The sequence below is a fragment of the Buteo buteo genome, chromosome 9 (genome assembly GCF_964188355.1).
Source record: "Buteo buteo chromosome 9, bButBut1.hap1.1, whole genome shotgun sequence".
Lineage (NCBI taxonomy): Eukaryota > Metazoa > Chordata > Aves > Accipitriformes > Accipitridae > Buteo > Buteo buteo.
In genome coordinates this window covers 28,943,680-28,969,984 of record NC_134179.1, presented here as the reverse complement: position 1 = coordinate 28,969,984, position 26,305 = coordinate 28,943,680, and the positions used below count along the sequence as shown (strand labels likewise).

General features: G+C 42.5%; 1 protein-coding gene across 2 annotated transcripts in view; it reads left to right on the top strand.

The window, feature by feature from the left end:
• The window catches only part of TULP4 (TUB like protein 4), a 161,947-nt gene extending 135,948 nt beyond the window's left edge, over positions 1-25,999 (top strand). For both annotated transcript variants that reach the window (XM_075035904.1, XM_075035905.1), the window contains exons 8-15: positions 1,445-1,669; positions 3,922-4,156; positions 4,657-4,801; positions 6,344-6,488; positions 7,753-7,846; positions 9,491-9,634; positions 13,815-16,405; positions 18,186-25,999. In XM_075035904.1, coding sequence (XP_074892005.1) covers positions 1,445-1,669; positions 3,922-4,156; positions 4,657-4,801; positions 6,344-6,488; positions 7,753-7,846; positions 9,491-9,634; positions 13,815-16,405; positions 18,186-18,302 — 3,696 coding nt within the window. In that variant the 3' untranslated portion in view covers positions 18,303-25,999. The remainder of the gene's footprint in view (positions 1-1,444; positions 1,670-3,921; positions 4,157-4,656; positions 4,802-6,343; positions 6,489-7,752; positions 7,847-9,490; positions 9,635-13,814; positions 16,406-18,185) is intronic.
• The last annotated feature ends 306 nt before the right edge of the window (positions 26,000-26,305 follow it).

Sequence of the window (26,305 nt, the reverse complement as noted above, 5' to 3'; positions counted from 1 at the left end):
GACATTGATACAGTTCTGTGCCAGCTGCATTTTGCTTCATATCATTCACATAAAAACATCTTGTCCCAGTTTCTCACTTTAAGCATCTTGAATTTGTAACTGAAGGGAAAGCTTTTTTCCCCATACTAGATCAGTAACTTCTGGGCTGATCTAACCCTGGGTACTGTATTACTAGAGAGGAGTGGATAAAAGTTACTACTGATGTTGCCTTGACCCTTATCTTCTGTATAGTTAATTCTTGTTTGGTGCATCTTGTGAAAAGCAAAGATATTCCAAAGAGACCCTGACCTTTCAGTAAATACAGTTCATACTTCAGATGAAAAACCTGTTTGCTTGAACTTTTGAGTGTCACAGATTGTGAAAAGAAGGGAGCCCTTCACAGGAAGGAATAAACCTTTTTGTAGTTCACAGACTACAGCCTGCTGCACGGTATTCTTCATGGAGTGAGAGTTTCTTCTTTACTCTGTGTTGTTTATTTGTATAGAGGTAGCAGCTATGGGATTGAAATTCCATACAGTATGTGTATGTATGCAAATAGAGATGCTTTGTAACACAGAAAGCAAGAAATGACAGGTGGATGCAGCTAACACTCATGAAGGGCAAAAGTAATAGTGGCAGGGCTATAAAAGGTCACAACAGACTGGTGCTTTACATGAAAAAGATGGGGTTTAGGAAGAGAGATTAGAGAGCTCCTTGCAAGCACTACTCAGTATTTTCACATGAACTCTTAACGTTCATGCAGCAGGGAATAATGTCCAAAGCAGCGTTTGAGTTGTTTATTGTTATTCTGCTCCACATTCTGACACTTAGTACCAGTCGCCTCTGACTCTTTCTGGTTTTACTGTCATGAATTTTAGACATTTCAGAGTGTAGACAAGCAAAAGACAAAAGGCCATTCTCTCTTTTGTTCCTGGTGCTCTTTCACAGTTCACTTCCTCTGAGAATAGTTCAAAAGAGACACTGTGCAACAGAAGACTCAGTGCAAGACAACAAAGCCGACTGGGTTTTGTCCACTAGTTTACTAAATGTCTCTGGGCATATAACTTAACTTCTCAGTTGTAAAATGTGAGCCATTACCAGTGGATGAGGATTGATTAGATGACTGAAAAAATAATCTAGATAGGGCATCAAAAGATCCTGCTTTTTAAGTGTGACGTCGGAGTCATGTATCCTATCCAGGTAGTGAATTTGATAGACAATTCCTTGTGTGAAGAGCTTTAAGCCTTGTGAGTAAAAAGCACTGTATAAACATCAACTGCTGTTATTGATAATTTCAGATGTTCATATTTTGCTCCCTTTTTGTGGGCAGTAGTATGCACTTTTAAGTTTCTGGAAGATTTAGGGTAACATGATCAGTGCTAAATTCATGTGATCACTTGCTGTGCAACCATTTTGGAGAAAGTACAGGCTCTTTTAAAGTTGTATCCTTTTCCTCTCCATGCAGCGTCCCATCATCTCGATCTGTTGGGGTCACAGGGATTCGCGCCTGCTGATGGCTTCCGGACCTGCATTATACGTTGTCAGAGTCGAGCACAGGGTCTCCAGTCTGCAACTGCTGTGCCAGCAGACCATCGCTAGCTGTCTGCGGGATGACAAGGATATCAGCAAACTGACCCTGCCCCCTCGGCTCTGCTCGTACCTCACCACGGCCTTTATACCAACAATCAAGGTAAAAGGAAAGAAACACGTGTGTGCGGCGCAGAGGAAAGGGTTGCTTGACTTCTCCCCCATGGTGCTCCTAAGTGACAATGGATAAATCATAAGATATTATAATTACCATAATTATAATTTTAAAAGCTTGATTAAGGGTCATTCCTGTCCTCTTCAAGAGCCCACTGATCCATTTGATGCCTATTAAAATCTGAAAAGAAGGCTCACGCGTGCTGATCTGCCTTAGTCTATGGGGGTGGCCATTTCAAGGACATCCCAAGGGTAAAATATGCTGGTGACTCACAAAGACTTCTGAAGAAGTTCATGCTGATGGTAATACTGTGTCACTGTTATAGGAGAGATTCACAGTGGTAAAACTGTTGCCTCCCTACTTGTTACATGAGTCCTTGTATCACCAGGAAGGTTATACTTAAGACCTGTGGCTGCCCAGATATTTCTACTGACAGTGAGTTTTGCTAACCTTACTGCTCCAACAGTGCTATGGAAAAATAAACCTGATATTATGCCTTTTCCTGTAGCACTAGCAGAGCCATCTGCTCAGCCCCTTTGTTTCATGGCGTTGTCCTCAGTCACATCTCAGGATTCCCAAACTCTTTATCACAGCCTATAAACCAGAGCATTAGCTGGTAAATGCCCTAGATGCAAACATATATTTTTGTGTTACATATTTTTTGTGTATGTTACAGCATTCTCTTGAGCCAGTTTCAGGTCCTTGTTAAAACAATGCAGAGCTAGAATAAATAATTTGAAATCAATTATTTTCAGTGGAGTTGGCCCAGCTTAAATGAGAGCAAATTATGCCTATAAAATAATGATTCAGCGCAGTTCCATTTGGGTACTGCTGATCAGGGCAATTTGTGTGACTGTGAAACATTTCATTTGCCAGAGAAAAATAAATGCCTTGCTGTAACCATAACTCCTCGATCTCCAAAGATGCAGGGCATTTAACAGACCAGTGGTTCTCAGTTCTTTCTAGCATGCCTACTTCTCCCCAGGATGCTTTCCATGTTGTCCCAGAGCCAGCTCTGCGGCTCTCTAGAGCATCAGTGGCGGTTGCTTGGCTGTTAGGGGTGGGGTGGGGTGGGCTGAAGGCAGCAGTTGGCTGTAGCAAGGCTGGGAGCCGTGAAGGGGATCAGAGGGGCAGAGGAAGTACAGGGGCACACCGTTGCCAACAACCCTTCTGTCACCTCCTCGAGGGCATGCCAGGGTGGGGAGCCACCGTGGGGCTGCGTAGCTGAGAGGCTGAAGCAGGGTTCCCAGAAGCCATGTGCCGCTGCTCGTTCATGGGTGTTTCTGGAGCCTCTTCAACACTGCTTTATACTTCACCCTGGCTCTCCCCCAGCCACATGCTCCCACCTCCATTGTCAGCCGTGCCTGCAGTGCCTGGCAAGGCACCCTCTTCCCTGCATACATTCCTCTTCCCCCTCCACCTTGAGGACTGCATTAGAAATCACTCCTCGGCCCATATCCATCTCGCCAGGTTAAGGAGGCTCCTTTTTTTATTCCTACTTTTTTTTCTTGTACTTTCATTTTGAAAGAAACTGTGTTGACTTATACACATTAGTAGCATATGTGTCATACAGGCTATATCGTCCTAGACAAAAGCAGTCCAACTGCACTAGGACTGAGCTTTTCATGGATTAATACAGCGTGCCGGCAAGCAGGGCAAAGTAACCCACCCTGAGCTTTGTGCTCGTGTATCTTCACACTGCATGCAAATAGGCCCTCAGCAAAGATGGGTCATGTGCTTGGAAGTGATAGAAGAAGTACAAGCTTCTTCCAGAACTCACAGCACTGTAGCATAGTGGGATAGTATGTACCAATACTAACCAGGAGTGGGAACCTGAGGCCAAGTTCACTTGGAGGGCCAGCAGGAGACCAGATACTCTTGAGACTTATACTTGACCACATTACCCAAGTTAAAAGAGAAGTTTGTGATAGAGCCGGGACTTGAAGACAGGTTTATTGTCTAATTCAGTGTCTAATCACAGGTCCAACCTTCCTTTTTGATGTACCTAGTTTTAGTTTTCTCTGTACCGCTGCTTTTGACCTAACTAAATAATACACAGCCACTCTGTCTTGCATGTGAGTCCTGCATAACTCACACAGTAACCTGTACTAATCTTGACCTGCCAAGTTAGACTTGGGTTCAGATTCAGTTAGTTGTGTTGGGATTAAGTCACCACAGAAAAAAAATGCAAAACAGTAACCTATAGGAAACTTTCTCTTTCCTTCCTTCATTTAATTAAGCCTCCTATCCCAGACCCAAACAATATGAGAGATTTTGTCAGCTACCCAACAGCTGGTAATGAACGGCTTCACTGCACAATGAAGCGGACAGAAGATGACCCAGAAGTTGGTGGTCCATGTTATACTCTCTACCTGGAATACCTTGGGGGACTGGTGCCTATCCTGAAAGGACGTCGTATCAGCAAGTTGCGGCCAGAGTTTGTCATCATGGATCCTAAAACAGATGGAAAAGCAGGTAGAATTTAATTGTTGCTCTCTATAAAAAATGGTTTAGAAATACTTTAGATATTACATCCTCAAGAGTTAAAGAAAATCTATATATGCAACATGGAAGGTGGCATCTGATATTTTTTTTTTCTGATGTGAAAAAAATCTGTAGTGTGACCTAGGCTCAAGCCTCTGAATTTATATCATGCTGTCTTCTGTTTTACAAAAGAGAACTTCTTGTATTTTGAATAGTGGGGCATAGCTTGCTCATTAGCAGAAAATATTCTTTAGTCTCAATTTTGAAGTTGATTGAATGCTATTCACCCCTCTGAATCATGTTCACTTGAGTTCGAACCAGTGGAAATTTGGAGTTTATACTAGGCAGGATGAAGAACGGTTAATTTTCTCTGCATAGTTTTATCTCAACTGCTGCCTATGGATCGGATTTATGCTTCTGATGACTGATAGTTGTAATTGACATCAGTTTTCTGAAGCAGCACTTACATTTTCTGGGGCCTGTCTTGATAGATGAAATCTATGGAAACAGCTTGATTTCCACTGTGATTGACAGCTGCAACTGCTCGGACTCCAGTGATATCGAACTGAGTGATGACTGGGCAGCAAAGAAGTCTCCCAAAATCAGTCGAGCTAGCAAATCACCCAAACTCCCCAGGTAATCATTTCTTGATTATTTCTTCTTTTTCCCCAGGTTTTCCCTTTCCCTTTCCCTTTCCCTTTCCCTTTCCCTTTCCCTTTCCCTTTCCCTTTCCCTTTTCCTTTTCCTTTTCCTTTTCCTTTCTTAACACTGTCTTGACCCCTCATAAAATTAAAAGCAAACTCCTCTGGGCAGAGAAGAGTCTTTTGGAGGAGTGGGGTCCTCTACAGTGTGCAGTTCTGGAGTAATCTCAGAGATTGGTGTTGAGGTGGACTTTGGGGAAGGTTCTGGGGCAAAAGGTAATGGGAAGCAATAGGGCACCACTTCTCCCCAAGCACTCTCAAAGAAAGATTTTATAAACTCTCCAACCACTGCCTCTACCACATGTAAACTCTTGCCACCATAGGATATATTTTGTCCTTCAGACAATCTGTGGTTTTACCTCCTCTGTGCTTAGGGTCCCTGGTCTAGTTAAAGCCTTTGTTTCCTCAGGGATATGTTCAAATTTGTAAGTCCATGCATAGATGGCATAGATCCTGGCACAGGTGGCACTGCTGCTGTGGTGACCTTGCAAGGGAGCCTCAACAAACAGATCCTTCTACACACTAGGTTGACAAGCTTCTGTAACGATATGTAAAATAAGCTCATTATTTGTCTGGTTGCTTTCCTGTGAGCTCTTTGTTATATTCATTACGTATATAGACAGAACCCTCCACCTGCACAGAGCCTCACTGATGTCTGTGGTGCTTCTCATAGGCACTGACATCTATCTGCCAGCTTCATGTTATGGGATTGAGGTCCTGATGCCTTCTAGCTGCAGCTGACACTTTTCCAAAGACCTTATATTACGAGCTTGTCCTAGTATGAGGCAAAGAAAATGCATCCCTTTATCTGTGAACATAATGTGTGAAATACCAAAGTTTTAGTTTAGTAGTACTTGACAAAAGAACCATCAGTTCCTGAGCCTAAAACTGAAATGGTGCAGGAAGAACAACTGTCCTGCGTCCTCGGTTTTCTAAGACCGTATGTTTGAAATGTAACTCTTATTCATTATTTTTTTCTACCAGCGAGCTTTTTCAGGTGCTTGATCTCTTATTCATGACCCCCTTTATATAGTGGGAGGTAGCAATAACTTTTAGCTTAGAGTAAGAACACTGTCAAAGTTTGTGGAGCCTTGGTTTGCTGTACTAACGTGGAGATCTGCCAGCTGAGGTGTCATGTTTCCATTTCTTGAGGCTTTGCTCAAAGTCTGCATAGCTGAAATAGCTCAGCCCTACACCTTTTTATGGATTAGTGGAGGATATATTGTATCTGGGAGAGCCACTGTAAGCTTTGTTAAATGAATCAGAAAGCATCTGGTCTGAGTTACTGCAAGTGCGTCAGCCCTTATATATCTTTAAATTTGACCTGTAACTCTGCATCCTGTAGACTCTACAGTCTTCATTAGTCATTTAGAGGACACCATTCCAGTTGTCTTCATTACATATTTACGTTCAAAGACATGAATGTTGTATATTTTTGCATGCTCGTTGATGATTCTAATTATTGCTTTATATGCAGAATCAATATAGAAGCTCGCAAATCTCCAAAGATGTCACGATCTGCACAGGAGATATCAAGATCACCAAGGTTACCAATAAGGAAACCTTCTATTGGTTCACCAAGCCTAACCCGAAGAGAGTTTCCTTTAGAAGATATTACTCAGGTATTGTGCACATTGTTACCAGACCTGAGTCCAAATGCATCTCCTTCCAGATGCAGCAGGTTGTGATATAGATCCAATGATTACCAATAAAAAATTTTCATTTAATTACAGTAACTAGATGGAACAACTAGAGAATTGCATGTTCCAGTTCAGTGTTAATGTTCAAAAATGTCAATGGAATATCAGGTGTTGTTTGATAAATCCTGGCACCACTAACTTCTGTCAGTGTGAATCCATGCGAGAGGTTTTATTCTAGGTGATGTTGTTGGCTCTTTGAAAGTGTATGTGAAAATGCTTCATCAGTTTCTTAGAGCTGTCTTAATGCCACCATAGTTCTCTGCTTTGCTAGGGATTGCAGAGATAAGGAACTGTTTGCTTCAGAGGGCCACATGTTCTCTGTTTCATAATTAACATGGAACAGCCTTAATTGGAAGGAAGGCAAGGAATTAGCACTTTGTGCTCTTTGTGGCGTTCATGTCCCATGGATAAATGAAACTTAGCAGGCTGTAGAACTGTCTGGGTTACATATTTATTACTACCAGCCTGCACTCGTTTTGTTTTGTTTCGTTTCGTTTCAGCTGTTTTCTTCTGCTCTGTCGATTCACTTTTTTCTTTATATTGAAACATTCTAAATCAGTTACACAGCAGTGGTAGATAGGACCAAAAGTCCTTTGAATAGGGCAGGAGACAAGAGGCTTACATCCTGCTCCTGATGCTGACAGCATAACTCTTGGCCTTTGAGAAAATCTCTTGGTCTTTCAGAGCCATAATTTGATCACCATGGAAGCAGTGGTTTGGGAAGCTGTTTTGGAAGCTCCAGGAAAAATATGTTTGCCATTAATGAGTAATTGATTTCTGTCTTATTTATTTTTCTATAAAGTGATTCATAAGCATAGAACCAAAAGGCATGGTGTATTACTTTCTGAAATACAGAATAGCCGCGCTTTTGGTGTGCAGGAGAAGGAAGTATCTGAAAACAGACCTATTCTCACTAAGCAGCCGTCATGTCGTTCAGTTCTTCAACAGCTTTAATCAGCCTATGTGGCTGCTGTATACATCATTTCTGATGGTGTTCGGATATCAAAAAGAGACATCTTAATGACTGGGTAAAACAGTTGCTACATAGGCACATTAGGCTGTTTCAATAAAATAAGAGAAGCTGAAATTGTATTATCATTTGCAATAGCTTGATTGCTTTGCAGTTTTTTGTTAGAGCTTGATACAGATTTTATTAGGTGAAAATGATCTTGTTTTTGCTTTGCAGCACAACTACCTAGCTCAGGTCACATCTAATATCTGGGGAACCAAATTTAAAATTGTGGGTTTGGCTGCTTTCCTACCAACTAACCTTGGTGCAGGTAAAAGTAAACTCTATTGATTTTTTTGCATGTCACACTCTTTCTAACAAACAACAAACTTATGCCATGTGATTCTTTTTAAGTGATAAAAAGGCTTCTTTAACAAAGCACTTATTTTCTGTGGACAGTAGGAATGAGATTTCACAAAATTCACTGTAACTAAAAGAGATGAAAATCTATAAATACAATAACGAGATGATCAATAAAATGTTAAAAGTCTCAGTTGTAATAAAAAGATTAATTAGCAGTCAAGCCCAGACCTTTATTTTTACAATTTATTTGAACAAAACCCAAACAAATGAAGAAAATTTTTGCAAGGCGATAAAAATTATAGGGTTTAAGTTACTGTAATAGAAATATTTTTAAAAGTCAGATTTTTATAGAAATTTAGCTACTAATTATACCAAAGTAACGTTAAAAAAGCTCTTATAGCATCATGCTCAAGATTCTTCAAGTCAGTGCATAGCCTTATCATATGATTCTCTTGCTGGAGCATCAGTAAATTGGTAGCCTTCATTAAAAGTAGCAGTTGCCTGATCTCTTGACCTTCTTCTGTGTACGCCATTTCTCCCTGGATAGTCCTCTTGGAAGGAAGAAGGCTAAGTAAAGAACAGGTTACCATCTAGCAGAACTGTGCTCTGAATTGAAATATTAACACAAGTATAGGAGTTTTATGAGCTCTTTGGAAAACTTAATTTTTTCCTGTGTTGCATTATATAGTTAGATCAGGACTACATAATGATGCCCTGGATGCAGAATTGGTTAAATAGGTATCTTTTGTGGCTATATTGACTACTATCAGACAAAAGATGGAGTCCCAGCTACCGGGAAGAGGACTTTCTCTGGCCCAGCCTCCAGGCAAAAGTTGTCCTCCCAGGATGTTGTCACCCTGGGGACAACTGGTGTTACTACTACAGGGCAGTGGCCTTCTATTTAATAAAGTGTTATGGAAACCCTTGGGTTTGTTCCAGCCACTTTTTTTTCAAGTAATTTACAATTTTCTGACATCTGCATTTGCAATGATTGTCAAAAGATAGTGTAAGAATGACCCTACTGGGTCAGACCAGGGGTCATTCTCATTCTGTCATTGTCAGTGATGGATAGGTAGGGAGGATATGAGCATAGAGTAAGTTTATAGTGATAATTCCTTCAAATGTTCTACCAGTCTCCAATGGTTTGGGTCCCAGGGACTTCCTGAGCCAGGAGGGGTTTCTTTGTATGTAGTAACCCTCAACAGATTTCCTTCCTGAGAGCTTTCCAGTTTTCCTCTAAACTCACATAAGTCTGTAGCAACCTGTGGTGAAGAGCTCCAAAAGTAGAATGGAAAAATTATTTTCCTTGTGTAAAAATAGGTGTGAATACAAGATAAAGTAATTCATTATTTCTGCAGATTATTTAACTACAGAGATGCTGCTTCTATTTAAAGAGAAATAGCTGAAAGTAACAATCTCTTTTATCTTCTTTATGCAAAGTGTTGCATAGTGATTTGGCTAAGAATGGCCCATACATGCATTTGTTCATTAATACATTAAATAAAAATAGTCATAGCCCTTCTGTCTGCTTTAAATTGATTCTTTCTTAGCTGTAGATGCTCTTTGTGTAACAGATTTAATTTTTTTATTTCTTGTTATACTTTTTCTCCAGTAATATATAAAACCAGTTTGCTGCATCTGCAGCCCAGGCAGATGACAATATATCTCCCAGAAGTGCGGAAGATTTCAATGGACTACATTAACCTGCCTGTCTTTAATCCAAATGTTTTCAGTGAAGATGAAGATGATTTACCAGGTAAGGAGGAGCTGGAGGTCTGCCATGTTATGAGTTAAGCTAGATGGAGGACAGATCACTTGTGTCACTAGCCCCCTCTGGTAAACACACAAATCAAAATCCCTTAGTCTGATGGGGTCCTGTAGAACGGAATTAGAATAAGGCTAATATGTATTACAGACGTTGTTTTCTAAAATACGTGGAAAATATAATCTGTATAGAGCTGCTAAGTTTCCAGTTCATTGGAAAATTAATCATCTTCTATTTAGTTCGCTAAGAATTCTCTGTAGACTGATGCCTTGCATTCTGCATCTTTGTAGGACAGATTTGTAACGTGTTGGAAGCCCAAAAGGGTCATTCTTGTGACCTGATGGCAGCAAAGCACAGCCTGCTGATAGGAGCTTGGGTTGGAGGGCAGGTTCCCATAAAGCTCAGCCACCCTGAGAAGTGATAAATGCCCATTGGATTTTTATCAATACCAAGTGTTACAGAGAGGCTAAAATAGTAAAGTAGTCTATAAACAAGGGGGATCGGGAAGAATTTCTCATTTCATTGAGATGTAAGGTAGAACATTCAAGCAGTGCAGGGAAGGCTTGGATGCAGGTGATGTGAATGTAAAAGGCAGGTAAAAGGACTGGAAGTACTCAGGACCTCCTCCAATCAAAAAAAAAAAAAAAGAAAATCATCTTGCCAATAAAATTAACAAATAATAGACAAGAAGATAAATTAATACATTTTCAAAATTTTCACATTAGTGAGGGATTCCTGTTGCCAGGTCAAAGGTTTCTGGAACTACAGGAGTGGCCGTCATGCCAATGCTCGTTAAGGAGGAAGGAGTGTGAGCACTGCAAAGGAATTAAAAGCTTGTGCTAGAGTCTGTTGAAATAAATGGAAATACTCCCATTATTTCAGACCAAGGTTTTGACTGCTGAAAGCACCAAAGCTTGTGTCTGACCCAAGCATCAGAGTAGTCCTCTGGACTTCTAAGGAAATACTTGTGTGCTTAAAATGAAGCCCGTTCTTTCACAGTTTGGGGCTTGGCTTGCCTAATTTACGTCTACATGATATTCATCTGTAGGATCTGAAGAAAATAATAGAGATATTGATGATCGTATATATATTATGCATAGGAAGCACTCAACATTTTCTATTATGAAACGTGGTCCAAGCTGACAGAAAGTAATAAAAAAATTAAATAGAAAAAAAAGTTAATATAAAGTCCTTGCATTCTTTCTTGAAAATTGGATTAGATCTGCAATATCAATTCCTTTTAGAATTAGATTTGCAATATCAATCTCATTTAAAAGAGCTGAATCGCAGGTTGGTGAACACTACATAAATGTAGGGAAAATTGTTAGAGTTTTGTTACAGCTCTTTGAGAAGGCTAGTAAAAGAATCATACTATCCTGTCCTCCATAACAGCCTTCCTCTTCTTGTCCACTTTTTTCTTTCTAGTTTCTTCTGAAAATTCATTTCTGCCTTAGCAAATGGAGGCTACTTAAATCTTAAAAAACATTTTTGGGGATATCCTTTTTTAAAGCCTGCATTTAAAGGAAAAAAGTGCCATGTACTAATGGGAAAAAATATTGCAGTGTAAATAATGATTACATGATAGATTAAAAAAAAATAGTAGAAAGCTGCTCTTGGGCGGTGGAGTGTTAATAGTGAGGTACTCCTGGGACAGGTGTTTTTTAATGTAGTCAGTAAAGATTTGGCAAGGCAAATGGACAGTGAATTGATTTAACTTGCAAATTATGCAAACAAATCAATTAAAAACCATTGGAGAACTGAAAAAAAAAAACATTGGATTTAAGCACTTTGGGATATTAAGCAACACTGAGAAGAATGAGATTTTCTTTGGTAAGGCACTCAATACCAATGACAGCAACATTCTGAGTTTCTCAAGCCAAGCTAACAATTAAACCTCAAGCTTTGGCAGATAAATTACGAACCTGCAGGGTTCAGCATGAAAGCACGGCCTGCCAGCCAGTCACAGAACCACACTGCCTTAGGGTCAGTTAAGTTTAGCTGTCAGTCTTCTAAAGGAACGAATAGAACTACCATAAAAATTTGCCAGCATAGCCACAGACCTGTCTGTATACCTACCATATTCATGACTGGTGCTGATAAAAGCCTAATGCTATCAAAAATGTAATTATAGGGCATAGGTAGATGACTAGAATTTTAATTAGAAATTAATTAGGAACTGGGCAGTGGCTGGAGGAGTCCTGACTAATGGATCTCTTGCCTGATCTGGTCTTGCAAATCAGAGGTCTCCACAGAATCTGGCATGCTTAAATGATTCTGGATATGACTCCAGGATCCTGGATATTACACTAGTCTCTTTTCCTCCTATAAAGCTGCTGATGCAACTCTCTTGTTATTTTCTGTGAGTATTATACAGGAAAACTAATAAAGAATCTGCAAGATTCTTGGGGGTTTTAATATAGTATTTACTGTTCCCCCTCATTATTATATTTTGTTCCTTCTTATCTTGACTTCTGCACCTGTATGTACGTGGTTCCAGTGTCCTCGTTTCCCTGCCTCGCTCCAGCTTTTTCAGTGGTAGTTCCTGTTGGAATCACTCTCACTGCTTTTTGCAAAAGGAATTGCAAGCAATTGAGCAAGCCCCTCCTTATAATAATCAGAATTGCTTCTTGCCTTACTGTCACTTGTTCACCACCACCACATGTGGGAAACTTTTCCTATATACATTTGCTTCTTCTCACATTTCTGATTGCAGCCTGTCCAAACATTGATGCTGAAGTTGCCCTGAGTACAGTACCCACTTCTTGAATCTTTTTGGCTTCCCATCTATTTCCTCACATATTTTCCATACAAATCTTCTTTCAAGAACTTTTATAAGTTTTGTCTGTATTTCATTCCATCATATTCCTCTCTTCATATTTCATCTTCCTTCTTCTTGCGTTACTGATTACTTTGTCACCCATGATACTCAAGAGATAATACTACTTCCTTTTTCCCAACTGTTGTCTGTATTCTCCAGCTTTCCTAAGGTCATTGACTCTGGGGACATTGTACTAGATACTACACAGTGCCTTCAGTGCACGTCTTTGACTTTCTTTTTATTTTCCTCCACTTCTTTTTTCTTTTCTTGGTGACAACAAACATCCTAGTCAAAACTCATAACTGCTGTCAGATCAGGGCAGGCTTGAGGAGCATCGTTTCATCTTCTTCCTGAAGCTGGGTCTAGCATGGCACAGTGATACCTGACTGGCTCTAGAGGGAGTCAGCCTGGGCCAGCGGGGACTTTTTTGTGCCTCACCATCAGGTGGCAGCAGCTCTAGAGGAAGCCAGGAAGCCATGTTAGTGGCCCTAGATCTAGGGGCAAAGAAGAGGTGGCAGCAGCCACAGGTCTGTGAGTGGATTTTCCTTTCTGTTGTTTGTTGATGTATTTATTATCAAAAAACCTCCCTGAAAACTATTGAGTCCTGATTCAGCAAAACTTTTCTTGATTTGAGTAGCAGTGGTTAAAATTGGCTGATAAGCGAACGGTAATTCAGACCCATCAGGTAAACTCCTTGCTCTGTGAAAGTCCACGGCAGTCATAGTGTAGACTGAAAGTAAGCTCTGAACTTTACCTCCGAAGCATCACTCCCAAGAAGTTACTTTCAAGTTGACTACCAGCTGTTAAAATGGGAATCAGTGGAGACAGGCTAGCTTACTTGTTCAAGCTAAGGTCTCATCCGTTGATTTTAAGATCTGATAGCAGTCCATCCAAATGCAGCAGAGCGCTTAAGCAAGTGCATAAAGATAGCAGGTATTTTAAAAGTCAAGGGGAAAGTGGAATGACAAATTACAAAACACATGCAGTGTTTTTTTCTTCCAACTAGCTTTAAAAAACCATTTCCCCCCAGTTTCCGAGTTTTATGTCAACGCTGCCATGAAGTTTTCCCGTTAAATGTTTTTTAGCAACCTGCAGGTCTTCCCTAGGTGCTGAAGAAAACCCCAAAATACGTGCAACACTGCTTCAGGAAAATTCCCTATTTCAGTGCCTGTTACCCAGCCGCTTGCCTAACCGCTGCAGTCAGCGAAGGCTCGCGGCCCCCTGCCCCTCCAGGCCCGGGGCTGGGACGGCCCCACAGCACAGGCCTCGCCGCCGCCACCACCGTCGCGTGCGAGGGGCCCCGGGGCAGAGGAGGCCTGGACGGCGGGTGACACGCTGTGTTGTTCGTTGCAGTGCCCGGCGCCCCCGGTGCCCCCGCCAGCAGCCCGCCGTGCACCGTCAACATCCCCATCGCCCCCATCCACAGCTCGGCCCAGGCCATGTCACCCACGCAGAGCATCGGCCTGGTCCAGTCGCTGCTGGCCAATCAGAACGTGCAGCTGGATGTGCTGGCCAATCCGCCGGCGGAAGCGGGGGGCGAGGGGGCGGGGCCTTTCCCGGGCCCGCCGGGCCGCTTTCCTGGGGCGGGGGCGCTGGCTGGGGGGGAGCTGGGCCGCGCCGCCCCCGCGCCCCCCGCCCTGGCCCCGCCGCCCCCCGCGCCCCCCGCCATCGCCCTGGCTGACCTGCGGGACCACGGCGACCGCGAGCACGAGCCCCCGGCCAAGGCCAAGCCCCCGCGGCCGGTGCCGCAGCTTCTGGAAGGGGACGCCGTCGTCTTCGGGGCCGCCCAGGAGCTGCAGCTGAACAAGATGAACCCCCCGCCGCCCTACCCCGGCACCATCCCCGCCGCGCCGACCGCCGCCCTGCCGCCCCCGCCCGGCCCCCCGCAGCCGCCCCTCGACCTCTGCCTGAAAAAGGGGGAGTTCTCCCTCTACCCTGCGGGGCACTACCAGACGCCCCTGGGGTACGAGCGGATAACGACGTTCGACAGCAGCGGGAACGTGGAGGAGGTGTGCCGGCCTCGCACCAGGATGCTCTGCGCCCAGAGCACCTACACCCTGCCGGGGCCCGGCAGCTCTGCCACCTTGCGCATCACCGCCGCCGAGAAGAAGATGCAGCAGCCGTGCGCCAGTGCCACCCTAAACCGGCTCACGGTCCCCCGGTACTCCATCCCGACCGGGGACCCGCCGCCCTACCCTGACATTGCCAGCCAGCTGTCCCAGGGCAGAAGCATCACGCAGAGGCTGGACAGCAGTATCATTCATGCGACTCTGCGGAGGAACAGCCGAGAGGCAGCCCTGAAAATGGCTCAGCTGGTGGAGGGTCAGAGAGCCACCTTGCAACTTCCCCCAAAAGCCAAGAGCAATGTTGTGACGGCGCAGTACCAGCAGAGAGTACCCACCGCCTTGTACACCTGCAGCCAATGCAGCGGCGGCGGTGGCGGCGGTGGCGGCGGCAGCAACGCGAGCGCTGGTGGTGTGGGCAACATCACTAGTGCCAATGCTAGTAGCAGCACTTCCAGTATTGGTGGCATGAGACCTGATCTGAGCACAGGGAGCACCTCCCAGCACAGCTCTGTCATCGCTCACTCTGTCAGTACTTCGCCTCTGGCCTCCCAGTCCTCCTACAGCTTGCTGAGCCCACCTGACAATTCCCGTGACCGAGCAGATTACATCAACTCTGCCTTCACGGAGGATGAGGCCCTTTCTCAGCACTGCCCAGTGGAGAAAACAATACGTCACGTACCTGTGTCCTTGACGGAGGCTGCCCTTGGTGTAAAACGGCCGCCCCCATACCAGTGGGACCCTATGGTGAGTGAAGAGATATGGGTTCCTCAGGAAAGGACATCTCAGAGCTCAGTGCCCAACCCTCTAAAACCTACTCCTCTCATCATCGGTCAAGCTCAACATCTGGATATGTCTCGAGTGCCGTTTGTTTCCCCCAAGTCACCAACCAGTCCCACTGCCACTTTCCAGACGAGTTACGGGGTCGGAGTACCTTACCCAGGAAGCTACAGTGCCCCTCCCCTTCAGGGAATGCAGCCCCCCTGCTCCCCCAAAGAAGCTCTGGCCCCAACGCAGTTTGCACAGCAGGAGCCCACAGTTGTGCTTCAGCCAGGTTATCCATCCAACCTCTCCTATTGCCCTTTGCCACCCATGTACCCAGGAAGTAGCGCCTGCTCTAGTTTACAGCTGCCACCGATCGCCTTGCACCCATGGAGCTCCTATAGCGCCTGTCCACCCGTACAGAACCCCCAGGGCACCTTGCCCCCCAAGCCGCTCCTCGTGGTGGAGAAGCCAGTGATGTCTCCCCCACCGGCAGAGCTGCAGGGCCACGTGGGCACAGAAGTAATGGTGGAGACAGCAGACACCTTCCAGGAGGTGCTCTCCTTGACAGAAAGCCCCATCCCTCAAAGGACAGACAAATTTGGCAAGAAGAGCCGGAAGCGCCTGGACAGTCGAGCTGAGGAAGGAAACGTGCAGGCTATCACCGAGGGCAAGGTCAAAAAGGAGGCAAGGACGCTGACCGACTTCAATTCGCTAATATCCAGCCCTCGACTGGGGAGGGAGAAGAAGAAGGTCAAGAGCCAGAAAGACCAGCTGAAGTCCAAGAAGCTAAACAAGACCAATGAGTTTCAGGACAGTTCGGAGAGCGAGCCAGAGCTTTTTATCAGCGGGGATGAACTGATGAACCAGAGCCAGGGCAGCAAAAAGGGTTGGAAAACCAAAAGGAGTTTGAGGACAGCCAGTGAGCTGGATGAATTCAAGTGCCGGAAGGCCAGTGAGAAGGAGGATGGGAGGCTGGGGAGCCAGGGCTTTGTGTACGTGATGGCCAACAAGCAGCCACTGTGGAACGAGGCAACGCAAGTCTACCAGCTGGACTTCGGAGGGCGGGTGACCCAGGAGTCGGCAAAAAACTTCCAGATTGAGCTGGAAGGACGACAGGTAGGAGGGGGTGGCACACGCAGGCCAGGGTGTGGGAAAGCTATGCCAGAAATAAGCTCTGCCTCTCACATGGCCGACTGCCTTGCACTCATGTTAGCTGCTCTGTGAAAAAAAAGCCTTTGCCACATGGTTGATAAAAACCAGCAATCAAAGGTCTAAATTCAGAATGGAGGGTGAAGTTTAGTTGTAAAGTAAACATACAAAATACGCTTGGTCTTACTGCAGTCGGACATGGGAATAAGGGCCTCCTTTAGTCTCACTGGCTCTCGCTGCTGAAGGTGGGTGGGTTTTGTAATAAACACAACGGATCTCCCCAACAGTAGCTGCATTTGCCGTCGGTGGTTGTGGATAGCAGCTAGCTGAGTGAACACTGCTCCCTTCTTGCTACACTCACAAAGGTTAGCCAGTCAGCAGATAGCTAAGGCAGAGAAAATGGACAGGCAGTTAGGTTCCCTCCATGGCGAAATTTCCCCTTGTGGGTTACTAGGCCTCTGGGGCTGGTTCTTAATGCTAGAGAAGGGAGGCACTGACCCTCCCCAGAACAAAGTGCTCCTGGGCCGCTTCTGAACCACCTGTGGGTAGACGAATCTATAGATAGTTCAAAACATCAAAACATTCAATTTTAGGCTCTCTCACCTTGGCCCGAGTGGGATGTTACTACACCAAATACAGGCTATTAAGTGGTACTGATCAGCAGGACACTGGACTGAGACTCAGGAGACACATACTTATTTCCTTGTCCAGCTGTCCCATCTCTGTAAGTCACTTTTGATTTATTAAAGGCATCAAGGCTCTCAACTCCCTCTGATTTAACTTGGGAGTTTGATGTCTTAAATATCCAACATGCATGACCAGTGGTAGTCTCTTGGTTTTGTTTGTCTGTAACAGCAGCTCATTAAAAAGGCAGTGATCAGAGCCATTTATACCCTTTTCTTCTTCAGTTAAATGGCTGTGGATACATGCCTGTGGGCGGGCAGCTGTGCAAAATGACCCGGCCACAGGTTTTGTTCTTGGGGAAACAAAGCCTGACATGGCTTGCACAGACAGCCTCCATTCTAGCTCAAGGATCTTCACTGTAGAGCAAATACAATCTGAGCTTCTGGTGAAGTGAATGAAAAAGCAGTAATAATAGGCCAAACTTCAGATATTTCCTGCGGAAGAAGAACAACCAACCTGACTAGCCTTGCTTTACATTTCAAACAGCTCCCACTGCCCCTTTGCTAATTCATTCTCGGTGTAATTATGTGCTAGTGAAGTTTATGCAGAGGAAAACATAACTGCCAAGAACATACAGCTTAACGGCTATGAAGTGCTGGAGTCAGGAGATTGGTTATTCCCCTTCCCTGAAAGCTTTTTTCTTTGAAAACAAAATCTATTTTCCTGGTGGGCTGATGATAGGATCTCTCCAAGGGACAGAATGGTATTTTCCTGCAGGAAGCATGATGCTGGTGTAACCAACATCTGCTGAAGTACTTGGTGACAATCTACTTACACCAATGCTGTATATAGTCTAGCATGTTTTAAAGCTTCATTTAGTCTATAGAGTCAAATGTTGCAGTCAAATACTCTATACAGACCAATAGCCCAGTGCTCTTACTCTTCTTTGGCATCATACCCCATTCTGTGAATAGCCCCATTCATATTAGCTCAGGAGGTAAGGTGTTCATACAAAGGAGCAAAAACATTTTGCTTTTGTTCTTCTCCGGTTCCTTTTCTGTGGTTCACTTTTTTTGACCTTGTTCTCTCTTTGCTTCCCTCCTCCTCTTCCCCTGCTTCCCAGGTGATGCAGTTTGGAAGGATTGATGGCAATGCTTACATTTTGGACTTTCAGTATCCGTTTTCTGCAGTGCAAGCCTTTGCTGTTGCTCTGGCTAATGTGACTCAACGCCTCAAATGAACAAGTAGAGACTGGAGAGAGGAAAATGTTAACCTTCTCATGAAGTCCAAACCGGAAAATGTCAGGGCAGCCTGCTTTAGGTGTGCAGAGGTGCCTGGGAGTGAAGAAGGCAGTAAAACTGGAAAAGTCTCTTGGTGCCCAACAGAAGGGCATTAACTCTAATCAGTCATGGGATGGAGGGTGGGGGGCTGTTTTCTGTTTTGTTTGTTTATTCGTTTGTTTGTTTTCAGGTGTTTTTTTTTCTTTTTAAGCATTGTGCTGGGTCTCAGAAAGAGCAAAGGGTTGAGAGCCATTCAGTGTTATGTGGAGAAGTGTGGCTTTTGGCTTGTTGTGGTGGTTCTGCCGTGTTTGCTACAGTAGCTGATGTAAGCTCATAGGGGGATTAAAAAAGACTGCTCTTTTTGATAGACTGCCTTATATCATGCTGTTCTTTTTAAAACAGGGAACATAACTTTTTTTCTGGTCCAGTTTGTACTACTACTCCTACTCCTACTACTACTCCTCTACTACTACTACATCAGTGATAGCAGCAAAAAAAGAAAAAAAAGCTATAATACTTGAAGACATATGTTTCTTCTCTGATCTCTGATAATAACTGAGCACTACAAGTTCCAAGGAGGCTTATGTAGGTCAATGTTTAATTTATAAATAATGATGTATTATTCAGAAGAGAAACAATTGTTACCAATGGCTGGTTTAAAAACCCAGTGTATTGAAGAAGTTGATGTCTGCTTGTTTTGTGTGCTGTTATGGGGATAAACATCTTTCAGCAGGTGACAGAAGATAGAGGAGGAAATAACTACGAGCGTTGCTTCTTTTGTTATTGGGGATAAACATCTTTCAGCAGGTGACAGAAAATAGGGGAGGAAATAAGCATGAGCGTTGCTTCTTTTTTCATATTGATCAGCAGTATTCTCCGATTTGGCCTGTAGTTGGGAGAGGTACAGTGTGACCAGATGTACCTCTGGGGCCATGCCTGTACATGGTCCTCATTTAAATGTGTTTACACTTTATAAACAGTCTTTCAAGTGAATGAGAAGGCCTGGTGTATTCAGTCTTCTTAGCAATCAGTATAAATCAAGTTGTACAACAGTGTATCAGTGCTTGAATTAGGAAGGAGACAGAAGTGTAGCAAGTCATTACAAGAAGCAATTTCATCAGAAAAGCAATTTCATTACAGGAAACAACATCATGGCTGGCTGGAGAACAAATGAGTTGAAAGAGGAAGGAAAAATTGGACAGAATCATCCCTTTTATCACCTAGCTACTCGGGTAGTCTTTGTGACTGTGGTTTGAAAATATAATGTTACAGCTAAGATCAGGAAGCCAAAGTTTACAGGGAATGTTACAGAGGAAGGCTTAATAACCATGGCATGACTCTGCAGTTCCTTCTGGTGGACATGCAGACCTGTTGAGCATTTCAGAAGGGTAGCTTGCACAGAAGAGTTTCTGTGTTGTCCATGTGTTGTGCACATATTTGTTTGCTTTCTCTCTTTCCTCCTTGCCTGCATTTTGCTACGGAATATGTTTTTGTATGGAAGTAGTTTCCCCAGTAATACACAAAACCTGAAACTATTCATGTAATGATTTGGACATTAGATTACAAAACATAACTGCAGATATCCTTCAGAAATTACTCTTTTGAAGTGAAAGGCACACTGAGAAAGGTACGTTGGTTGAGGTGTTGATGGCTGCTTTGTCTTTATCTTTCATCCACACCAACTTCTTACTTGAAAAACTTGGTATAACTTAGGATGAATAGGCGCGATTTTCTCTCTTTGCTTTTCTTAAATCCTAATGGTAGGGGCAGATGTGTGTTGCATTTGATTCATTCTAGAGGAACATATCGCATAAGATAAGACCCTGCTGTAGTAGAAGTTACCAACATGCAGTGAGCTTGTAACTTCTGTTCTGCTGAGGCTTCTAGAGCTGTACAGCACAGAGGGAGTAATGCCAGTCAGAGAGGAGCTTCGGAGAGTTGCCAAGGGAGATGACAAGGCAGAGCATCGACAGGTAATGTCCCGCAGGGTAAGTCCAGGAAAAACCACCTGCAAGATGGTTTCCTTGGAGGGAGGAAGCAGAGGTAGCATGGAAGGACGGGGGAAGTAGATGGTACCATGCCTGTATTATGCCAAAGCTCAGCAGCTTCTGCTTGTGTGTGGGAGTGGTCAGGCACAACATTCCCCTTGGCATCTAGCAGATTGTTGTTTGCTTTAATGAATTCATTTTGTTTCCATCAGTTGTCTGGGCCCATTTGTATTCTTCCTCACATGCATGATTTATTCAGCAGTTTGAATGCCTGTATGTATAATGAGTGTGGAACAGAGGAATCGAAATGGATTTGGTTCTGGTCCCTTTAAATCAGTGGAAGTGTTTCCCTTGGATTTTTGTGGAGGAAGCACTATTAAGCCCTTTGTCTATATTGAGTTACACACTGTACAAACAGTAGGTTGAATTCTCAGTTCACTGATTCCAATGCACAAGGAGGAAAGTTGGCTGGTAAGAGTCTTCACCTGCCTTAACGTCTGTGCTAAGCAGTCATACCCTAATTAGAGTATAACAGGCACACACTGAACACCGTAAGAGAAGAAACATAGCATGGCTTGCTTGCTGAGGGAAGGGCCACTCAGTCACATTTTAGAAATCTTCAGCTGGAAGAAACATCAGTTGTAGTTTTAAGCCAAAATTGTTAGTACATGGAAACAACATTAATGTTTTTTCTGAACAAAATCTAATCTAAATAGAAGGACTTCTGCATGCAGTTTCTTTAACCTTCCAGAGAATAGTATTCCTCTTCACTTGGTTCATTGCCAAATTTTTCCAATTATCAACAGTTTTATGCTAATGGAGAACAAATAAATGAAACCCGATACAACAAGTAGCAGAGTCTAACTCTAATTTGGTTTCATTGGCCTAGGTCGTGATTGTGTTCTTCTGATGGCACTTACAAAGAGCTTTGGCATAGAAAGAGACCTGGTTTCTGCCCCAGCAAAGCACAAGGAATAATTATAAAAAATTGGGAAAATAAACATAATTTCCACCATCCTTCCCATTTACTTGTCAGAAGATCCTATAGGATAAGGTAATCTTTTATCTTTTTGAAAATAACGTAGCAGAGTCCCTTTAATTGAGGATTTTAATCATGTAGAGAATACCCAGTATTAGAGAAAGAAAATACTCTCAAATATATAGAATTTTAGTGAAAGGAATGGGAATCATGTAAATGTCTGAGTGTGTGACTGGATCCTAAATTATACAAAGAACAAGTGAAAGTGACAGTTGGTTTATTTTTCATTGAGATACAATATAGGAAACTAATTTAAAAGCTCCCTCCCGCCCCCAATAATCACTTAAATCCTGAAGATCGCTATTGCATTCAACCAAAAGATAGATGTTACATTTTATATTCTGTTAGTAAAACCCAGGTTTTCTGTAGATAGCTAAGTTCTTCTAGGAAGAATGTAGCAAAGTGTTCAGAAATATCTCATTCTTTTATACATACAGTAATTTCCAGTAGTTAAGTATGTTTTTTCCAAAGTTTTTTTTAGTTGTGCAATAATTGTGACAGTCTAGGGGTTTTATGAGGTTTTTGTTGGGGTTTTTTGTTGGTTTTTCTTTTTTTTTTTTAGGGAGTTTAGAGTGTTTTTTTAAAGATAATTTAATGCAGATTTCCTGTTGATGTCCAAAAGACAAATTATTTATCTTCCATAATGTAATAAGTGATTTAGGGATTATTTTATTAGTAGGTATCAGTGAGTTATACACACTTTCTTATTTATATTTAAAGAGCATCTTTGTAAGTAATTGTTTGCTAGCAGTACGTTTTGCTGCAAGAAGTTAAAAATGCATATAGGAAGACCTGTTTTTGCTGGATAGTATGCAAAATTTCATAATGCAGGCAGGCAAAAATATTTTTTTGGCAGCTGAACACAGCGAGTTTGCTGTGGAGGACCGTGTAGACTACAGAGTGTAGATGACTTCTTTGGGACCTGCAGAAATCTGTCCTTCTCCACTGTTTTCCTCCTTTGTTTCTAACTGTATATTTCAGTTGGGAGTGGTTTTAAAAATACAAGGCTTGATTTGCTTTCCCTCTTCTTAGTACAGTGCTTTTTCTTGAGATGTAGAATAAGGTAGGTTATGTGATAAATGAGGATATAACGATATAGGCTCAGTTTGTAAGAAGTTCATTGCATAGTTAGTAGGGTTTGGCGATGGCATAATTCAGTGCTATGCAGAGATACAGGCAAACTGGCTTCAAATAAGGTAGCTGAGGCACAAGAAATAGCATAGCAGTAGATGCATTTTCCTCTGCTCAGACTAATAACATTCCTTCTTCAGCTGGGCTCAGCTGATTCCAACACAGCCAGAGTGCTTCTGATATCTGAGCTAGCATTGCACAGAGCTGATGGAGCTGAGCCCTGACACTGCCTGCAGCAGCTTTGCCTCTTCAGGAGGCTCCATCGGAGACCTGGTGGAGCAGGCATTCCTCCACTCCTCCTTCTAGGTCTGCTCCAAGAACAGCGTGAAGCTGCTGTGGGGTTTGGCTGCAGCAGCTTTGGGCAGAGAAAGCCCTGATGCCAGCCAGTGGCCATGGTGGCCATCTGAAGTCAGAACCTGCTCCACTGGAGCTGCAAAGGTCTGCAACAGAAAACCTGATTCCTTTGAAAAAATATGGCTGATGTCCTCGAAATATAGCTCCTAACAGAGTCTAAAAATTGATACTTAAAAGCCTGATGTGAAGTGCACCATGTATGGAGAGGCAAATTTTAGCTGGAAACAGTAAGAATATCATGTTTCTGCAATATCATGTTTCTGCAACACCCTAAGAAACTATGAGAAGGAGGGGGGTGAAAGAGGGGAAAAAAGGAATTTTCACGTTAATAATTTTGCACTCAGTTCCAGAGGTAGCAGTAACATGTGCCACAGGCTGCCTGAATATCGGTGAATCTGCATACAGATTCATCTCAGTTAGATGAACTTTCTGTGTTGCAACCACAAGTAAAACAGTTTCTCGTTTCTCTCTCCAGTTTTGTTCCATTGTTTTTATGAAGATGCATGAAGGTCTGCAGGTGTCAGACAAAGATTTCTGACTTTGCTAAACCTTAAGCCTAGACTTTCCGTAGGTCCAGGCTTTCTTTGTTGTGTCTTTTTAGTGTCCTCTCAGAAATTCCAAACAGATTTCAGAGCTTGCCTGATTGTTGCTTCAGACAATTTCTGTGCATTTGCTTTTTGCAGCCTGATGTGTGTGATCCTATGTTATCTTGGTGCCCTGTTACCTGTCAGAAACAGTTTAAATCCTCATACGAAGAGAGCGGCATGTGCAAAAACTGATTTGATTGAGAGAAAGGAGAGAGGAGACAAAGTAAGTTTTCACTAGCTTTAAAGAATGTGTTTCCCAGAGCAACAGTTTGGAAATTACACATTTCTGCAGAGCCCAAACCACTCCAAACCAGTATATCTGACTTGGAGATTAGTAGCAGATGAGTCACTTGTGTGACATGCTGACAGAGGGCCAACTTCTAGCCTCACCACATGGTTACACCAAGATACGTAAGAGAGTAGAATCCAACCCAAAATGTACTTTCCCTTTACTGTGTGATTATAAAGAATTACGTATATGACCTGTATATCCACTTAAGAAAATTATAAAGCATTAGCCAACAACTATATCAACAGTTCTGTATAACTCCCTTGAAGAATGCTAGAAGTAAAATCCTGGCCACAGAGTAGTCATTCGGATTTTTGCCTTTGATTCCCATTTCTAGGATTCCATCACAGGTGAGCAAGCTGTTATGTTATCTAGAGATTGGCATAATGGTTTTCCCAGTATAAGAGAGCAAGTGTTACCATACCGCTGACAAAAATGGAAAACTTCTGGTAGATGAATTTTTTCATTTTCAAGTCCCTTCACCTTCAAGGCAAGCACAATCCTCCATCAGCAAATACCAATTTAGAGTCCTGCTACCCTCAGGAATAGTTGCAGGTAGGTGCCACAGGTTCTCTTTGCAGGATTGGAATTTACATGCACCATTCTCGAAGGAATAAGATTAATTACTAGTTGTGAACAATGGGCTATGTGAATTATTTTATCTTTGTATTTATTTAATTTTCTTCTAAAAAAAAATCCTGCAGAGAAGTTTTAAGATTAAAAGACTCAGCTTTGTGTGTTGCCTGGTATCTCTGAAGATATATCAGGAGATAATTTCTTTGGGTAGTTTGATTCTGTTGCTGCATCTAGAAAATTAGATTTTTAAGACAAAAGCAATTAACCAAATAAAAGAATGAAATAGGATTCAGTGAAGCAATTCTTGCCAAGAAAATTAAAAACTTCACCCTTCAACTTTTGATTTTGCAAATGGATCTATAATGAGGAATTTGTGCTTCAAGGCAAATTGATTGTTGTGGAGCACTATGCAAGTGCACAGATTTGCTGACCCAGAGCTGTCTGCAGGATCAAAACAACATGATTTTGTGAGACTTAAATAAATGAAAATACTGAATACTTACCTATCCAGAGTGTTCAGTGAAAAAATTAGATGGTATGATGTTAAAGCCTGCCAGCTTATTCTTAATCCTTGCCCTCCAGTTTACATTATTACAAATTTAAAAATATGATCTGACTCAGCAATTCTGAATCCTGACAAATGTTGTCTATTTGCGGAATGTTTATCTTACTGGCCAAGTAGATGGTTTAAGACATGGATTAAGATTAAAGTAATGATAAAAGAGAAACATTTTTTAACAGTGTGCAGACACCTGAGTTTCAGGTATTTCATTGGAATAGTGCTTGGTGTGTAATTCCTACCTATGTTGTTTCAAACTATTTCTTCGGAACTTTCCTAATTTTCCCTTTGTTTCTTTTTTTTGCTTGATACATGTTTTGCCTTTGATTGCCTTTTGTTTCACTATTTCTGCATTCACTGCTTCTTTTTCTATGTTGTGCATTTGGGGAAGGGTATGTTTGTTCAAGATCTCGTTGTTTATTGTAGATAAAATATATGGTGTTGTGGAATAGCATGGGGATGCATTTGATTGAAAAGGCACTGTAGTGTTTCCTGAAAAAGAAGGGGAGTTGCATTTGTTTATAAATGCATTATTTTGGTACTATAACTTTGAACATGATTTGGGTTTTTTTTTCTTTTTTTCTTTTTTTTTTTTTTTAATTTAATGAGCATATAGTCATGCAGGTGCATGCATTCTGAAGCTAGCAAGCCCAGCATGTTTTTCTTAAGGCTTTTGAAAATTTGGTACACAGTGTGTGTACTTTTACATACCTATACTATTTTTTAAATATATTTTTTGGAATCTCAAGTTTTCTTTTTTTTTTTCTCCTCAGTATACCATGGTATACCTGGTTTCCATTGTACTTAAAAACTACCCTGATCTGCCTCTCCTTTTATGTATCTTGTGTAATAGATTTTGCAGGAGGTGCCTAGAAAGCATTGTTGGTTTCCCTATAAAAAATGTGGTTTGTCCAAATTCTTTACTGTCTACATGATTGAGAGATGGACTGATTGCCCTATTTTTCCTTGATGATTTGGAGTTGTAAGAGTTGTCCAGCTGTTGCTTAATAAAATTTTGCAGACTAGAAAATTCCTGACTTGTTTTTATTGCATTCTGCATCTTGTCAAGCACCTGAAATACTTTTAAAGCAGATGACAAATCTGCACTGGAATGACCTGAATAATAAATAGCCAGATGCCATTATGTTTTCTCTTTTCAATAACTGTATCTGCCAAGTTCCACTGAACCTGATGCATGTACCAGCCCATCATACTTTGTGTCATTCATATGGGAGGATGGATGGAAAAGATTTTGTGGTAATAATGTTTCTGTCTGCCTGGATATCAGCCGATTCTTGTGCTATTTCTCCTCTGCTTGCTTTCCTTTTCAAGGAAATTACTTTGGGGGTTTGTGGTACTTCTCATTTTGTCATGGATATACTGGAAACTTTAACATTACCACAAGGGATTCCTCTGTCCTGTCATCTTTAACAACAGAAT